The 6000-nt window shown below is 36.1% G+C and overlaps 1 protein-coding gene across 1 annotated transcript in view; it reads right to left on the bottom strand.

Annotated features, from left to right (window-relative positions):
• Positions 1-1533: 1533 nt before the first annotated feature.
• FMN1 (formin 1) overlaps positions 1534-6000 on the bottom strand; it is a 119893-nt gene continuing 115426 nt past the window's right edge. Inside the window, exons 16-17 of the mRNA XM_010007743.1 lie at positions 2542-2626; positions 1534-1578 (exon numbers count right to left, since the gene is read on the bottom strand). Coding sequence (XP_010006045.1) covers positions 1534-1578; positions 2542-2626 — 130 coding nt within the window. The remainder of the gene's footprint in view (positions 1579-2541; positions 2627-6000) is intronic.

Genomic DNA, 6000 nt, shown 5'->3' with positions numbered 1-6000 from the left:
AAACCTGAAGTATATGAAAAGATCAAGTTAATTAATGAACGGAGGTCTCCACAAATATTGTTTTCCTCAATAAGTGTACAGTTCTAGGGATGAGTTCGCCTTACGTTTCATCACAGTTTCTCTGTCTAATCTGCTGTATGGATAATCCACATCTGCCTCATGTATGTTCCTTCCAGCCTTTAAGCAAAGGACTAATGCCTTCCCCTATTACCTTTTGTACTTTTTTGCTTCACCTATTTTATCTTTGTAACCAACTTCAGACACCATTTTCATTCTCTCTCTTACTGACAGCAGACAGAAGCATGATTTCTTCAGTTTTTGTTCCTATTCTTAGGCCATTACCTACTTGTATTTAAGAATCACTTTTCTGTTTTACCTTAAATTAACTTCTGCTTCAAGATTTCTCCTTCTATGAATTAAAATTCTTAAAATGTAGTAAGGAGCTTCAAGCAACATTGGATATTCTGTAGGGTTTTTTTCAGGCTTTGCTACTTTATCTGCAATGGTTGTAATGTGACAAGAGGAGAAAAAGACTTATTTCTTGCTCAAGTTTTACCTATTAAATTTGTATATATATATATATATGTATATATATATATGCTGGAAATATTCTTCATAGAAATATAGGGGGACAAAAGCAGGCTGCATAATGTATTTTACAGTGAGATATTCACTGCTTTAAAAAAAGCTTTCAATATAATTGGAAGCCAGAGATTTAGTGGCAAATGTGTAACTTCATGGAGACATGTCATATTCTAGTTCAATGTATAATGACTAATAAACCCATCATTTAATTGAGTTGATATTTTTTATATATACTGAAATAAAAATATACATTTTAATAATTTTTCTTTTGAAGCTCAAAATTTAGGAAATGTTAGGTTAAAACCATAAAAATAGTGAATCAGTTATGCCATCAGTCAAAAAACTGAAGAATTTGAAGCTAATCCTTTTCATGTGCAAAATATTGTTTCCATTTCAATGTATGGCATAAGCTGAAGCCTCTATAAAAATATTTGTAGTAAAATACAGCATAAATCTATAATTACATTTAATCAGTTTTAGAAAGATAGACCCAATAATTAGACACTGTAAAATTACTTAGGATCAATCAATTTTAGCTCAGTTCCTGATGAAGTAACAAAAAGTATTATGTAATCGTCTTCTGTGAGTTGAATGGCATATTTGCTCTCACCTACAAGAAGCCCTGTAAATAACCTACAGGTTGTTAGTCATTACTTAACTCAGCATCCAAAATCCTTAACTCTTCCATATTAATGCATTATGCACAGAGTACTTTAAATAGCCATTAACAATCAGATGCATTTTAAGCAATGTAAGGAAGAGTTATAGAAAATAATTTTTACTTCCAACATAAAGACCCCTCTGAAAGAACTGAGAAGTCTTTAGTGGATTGTCTTGGAACAGAGCAGCAAAGCAGAATGCAGTATCTAACACAAGGTGCTCCCTGGGCCATGGGTGTAGTAAAGTATCATGCAAGGTATGAAGTCATACTATCATTTTAATCTTCTCTCAGTTGGCAGTCGCACTGGCTTCCTTCTGACGTAGTCTTTCTTTCTGTTAAATAAAGAAAGAATTTTATTACCATTTTCTGTCTTCTCTTAAGTTGCCATAAGCATTTGGTCTAGAAGACTGAGAAATACTAAAGAAGTACTTAAGAGTTTTCTTTAATTAAAAAAAAATGACACCTTGTCAAATCCTGTGTGCCTTTAAAAACACGAATCTCTGAAGACCAACACAGCTAAAGAAAAACAGATCCACTTAAAATTAATGTGTATCTAAGACCTTCTCTTGTCTGGAATGGTTTCTGCTGACATAAAGGTTCTGATTTAGTATTAGTTAGATTATGTTGTTTAATGCTCTATCCCCTGGCAAGTTTGTATCTCTGCCGCTTGCCCTGCAACTGATACACTCTGCTGGGAATGGAAATAATGTACTGATCCCTTCATGTATGTTTCCTTCCCTTAGTCTCTTGCTTCCTACAGTTTGAGAAATGCTGATCTAATGTATGTGCCTGGCCCACACACAAAATCATTAGTCTCTTTTTGTGTCTCTTTTTTTTTTTTTTTTCCAAAAATCTTGGAAACAGCAAGGAACAAAATGGGGAATTAATACCTTCCACCATTCTTCAACAGAGCAAGCAAGATTTTGTAAGTTTTTGGAAAAAAACAGACAATCAACCATTGGACAAATATATGCAATGAGCCTCAGCGAACTACAGAGCATGGGAGAAAACAAAAGATACTTCAATGGAATTGGGAAAGAAATCAGAAAAGCTGCTGATATCATATTTTGCTACTGAAAATAGCAGAGCCATGCTTATGCACAACTAAACCTAATTTTTAAACTTAACTGTTGGACTACCATAGGGCGTGAGTTCAAAAATTTCTCCTTACAAAGAACATGACTCTGTTATGTGCAAACTATGCACACTGTGTCACCATGTAACAACAACATTCTGAATGACAAGAACAGTGTCACAAACCCCTTCTGAATGTCATACTGACAAACACATCGTACCAGGCTAGCTGTAGGATTGATTCTCTTTGTTTCAACTTTCTTCTCTGCAGTTAACTTGCTTACTGATTGCTGAGCCATTTTAATTCTGAAACAAAACACAAAGAAAAGACATCATTAGATTCAAAGAAATCAAAAAGGTCGTTTGGCTGTGGTTGGTATATACTCTATCTGTAAGAACCATCCCCATAACTTTATTTAGGCACATTCGCCCAACAAACTGCTATTACTATTAAAAGGCACTTAATACATTACCCAAAGTAGATGAGAGTACATTTTTAAATAGAGAAAATAAAAGGAAAGGGACAGTCTGCCTGTATTGTTCACTGAAAATGTCACCAGGCAAATAGTTTCTCTGTTCCTGCAAGATGTGTGTTTTATGGAGTGTCTTTCCCACCAAAAAAGCTGCAGTGTCAAGACAAGATACTCCTCTGAAAAAAAAACAAAACTAGCTGGCTCAATCTATTGTATATATAGAATATACTATTTTAGTAGGCCATTTGGCAGGCTACACATTGTATTCCCTCTGAAAGCCTTGAAATGAAATAATTTTCCAGTTTTTCCTTAATGTTTCCCCACTGCTTTACACAGAGACTGGCCAGCCTCACTGATGTGGTAATAGGAGGAGAGGCAAATTAGAAGGGAATCTAATGTCTAGGGGTAGTTAAACCTGTCTTGTGAGTGGCTACAGACCATTCCACTGAAAGAACTACTGAGGTAAGGGAAAAGAAGAACACAGATTTGATTCCTCAGTTTCTTGCCTTTTGCTCTTAGGGTCTTGCATAGAGAACCCTTTTTGTCTGTGGGGATTTAAGAAGAATCCAGTGAGAGTTTTAATCTGGAGGAAAAGGAGAAACAGAATTTAGGAAAAAGGGACTTGACTCTCCTCTTACAGCAGAGAGGGCAGGAGAAGGTACGGGCTAAACAGTGATTAAAAAAAGAAAGAAAATTCTTGGCACTCCTAAAACAGAATCTGCCCGGCCATCAATGCCTTTAAAATGCTGACGCTATAAACACCTACTTTACAATTTTGTATGCAAAAGGCAGCAAGAAAGTTGCAAATTAACTGATACAAGAAAAGAGAACTCAGCAAACCGATTTTCACTAATGCACACCAAATCAGTCTTCTACCATAAACAACACATTTCTTGGCACTCTTGAACTGAAAAACTCTGCTTTCTTGTCCTATTGAATTTTTTCCACTGGCAGAAATAATTGCTACGGCCAGTCAAAAAGCACTTAAAATACCATGTCCAGTTCAAACCACTTTTGACACACTCAATTTTTGAGGAATTTTGGAATAAAAGCAAAAAGGAAAGCAGATTATAGCTGCAATTACTGATGTGTACTTCCAGGCTGTAACACTAACAGCAAACTAGATTCTGGACAACTTCATAAAAAAATGAACACATTCGTAAGTTCATTATTGTGTTTATCAATGTTCAGTGTTGGAAACTAAAATTCCTTCTCTGAGCTATGTATTTCAGAAGCTTCTTTTGCATAGTTATTGGTGTTGTCTCACTTTCTAGTGCTTAAGAACCAGAGGAAACAGCTACACTGCTTTTAAGTAAACTTATTTTCAACACTATTTAGTGACAATCTTGATTCAGGCTGTAACAACACCCTCACATACACAAATATGGAATAATTATTCTATACATTCTTAAATACATCTGAAGACTTCAAACCACAACTGATGTTCTTAATCTACCTAGAGAGGCAGGGAAACCATTAAGACAGTACAATAATGAACTGGAAAGACAACAGGGACTAATAAGTTCTTAAATTTAGGGAAGTTCAATTAATATTTATTCTGAAAAGAATCTCAAGAGCCTTATCCTGGAGAAATAGTAGCAGAATCCAGCCTTCAGATAGAGCTTCACAATTTCAAACTCACAGGCGTAGGCAGAACAACATGAAAGAAGCTTCCCACTAGCCACTCTATGCCACTTTCTTCTGAGGTTTTGTGGGAACTGATGTGCTGGGGAGCAGCTCACATGAAGTGGACATGTACAGAGGCATGACCATGAGGAGGAGCTTGGAGATGTGCAAAAGAATAGAGTCAATGAAAATTTATCTTTTTTTCCTTCCTTCTATCAGTATAAAACAGCATGGATGGACACACTATTCCAGCCATAGTTTAGAGACTTCATGGATGAGAAACTGGGATTGAACCTAATAGATGTGAAATCAAAGAGGAAGAAACTGGAAAAGACAACAGAAGTATATCTAAAATAGAAAAGCAAGGGACAGAAGGGTATGGTAAAACACACTAGAAAAATAGCAACAAGCACACTTCTGAACACTTCTGCACTACAGAGGATGAAGAGACCAGAAAGGATGGTAGAACAGCTGAATTACAAGACAGAGATAAGGTGTGCAGATGCTAACTTATCAAGCAATGACATGAGGCCAAAATATTAAGGAATGCAGGTCAGGTAAGCCTTGAAATCTAACCAGTTGCAGTATGGATGTGTTCAAAGGAAAAGTTACCCTCCTTCGACAGCGAGCCAAACAGGTAAATATTCCTTAATTAATAAAAATGTGATGCCAACTGCAATACTGAGCAGCATTGTACATTACCACACAGTATGGAAAAAATAAATTGAACAATATTATCAAAACAATGTATTTTGAAATAAGAGAAGCATGACTTCAATACTGCATATAAATCTTTACTATAAGCAATGGGAATATAATTGGTTTTTTCCTGCCTTTATGTGGCAGATTTTGTCTTCCCCTGTCAACTGGATACAAGTCAGGCCTCTTAAATTAAAATATATTAGTGAAAAATAGAGACATTATTTTAATTCAAAATTATTCTTTTCATTTCGTAACTAGGGACACAGAAACAAGGTCTAAACACAACGTAACATTGATAAAAAGTTTTCTTCATAAACTCATGAAAATACTTTTCCTTCTTGCAGGAAAAGATACTACCAAGTCAGAGACTAATCAGGTATTTTCACCCTTGCTTCCCATTCAAGTTGGACAGAAGAAGGTGTGAGCTGGCATGCTCCATTCTCTAAAGACCCTAAAAAGGAAAACTAGAATCCCTTCTAAACAAGCCACTTGCTACTCATGGATATTCAGGCTCTGCTGGCGTGTAAACCCAGAGACCAAATTATCTGGTTCTCTCTCAACCTCTTGACATTCTGTAATAAACCATTCTCGTCACTTCTACAGCTCCTTTCATGCAGCTGGTGGGTTATGTGGATAGCTGTGGGTTATGAAATATCTTTGAATTACAATTCTGTGCCACTTGAGCTTTCCATGACTTGAAGTTCCAACTTCTCCCATAAGACTGTGTTGGCACAGGAATTGCTGTGCAGACCAAATCTTCCGATATGGGTGGAGATGAACAAGCAGGGATAGCTAAAGTCAACATTAACTGTTCAACCTAGAGCCAAGCTGCATACCCAGCTCAGATCCTTAACACAGCTGAACAGTGACTCCCCTTGT

Source organism: Chaetura pelagica, unplaced genomic scaffold (assembly GCF_000747805.2).
Source record: "Chaetura pelagica isolate M959 unplaced genomic scaffold, ChaPel_1.0 scaffold70, whole genome shotgun sequence".
Taxonomy (NCBI): Eukaryota; Metazoa; Chordata; class Aves; order Apodiformes; family Apodidae; genus Chaetura; species Chaetura pelagica.
The sequence above is the reverse complement of the archived record's forward strand: the minus strand, read 5'-3'. Positions and strand labels throughout refer to the sequence as shown.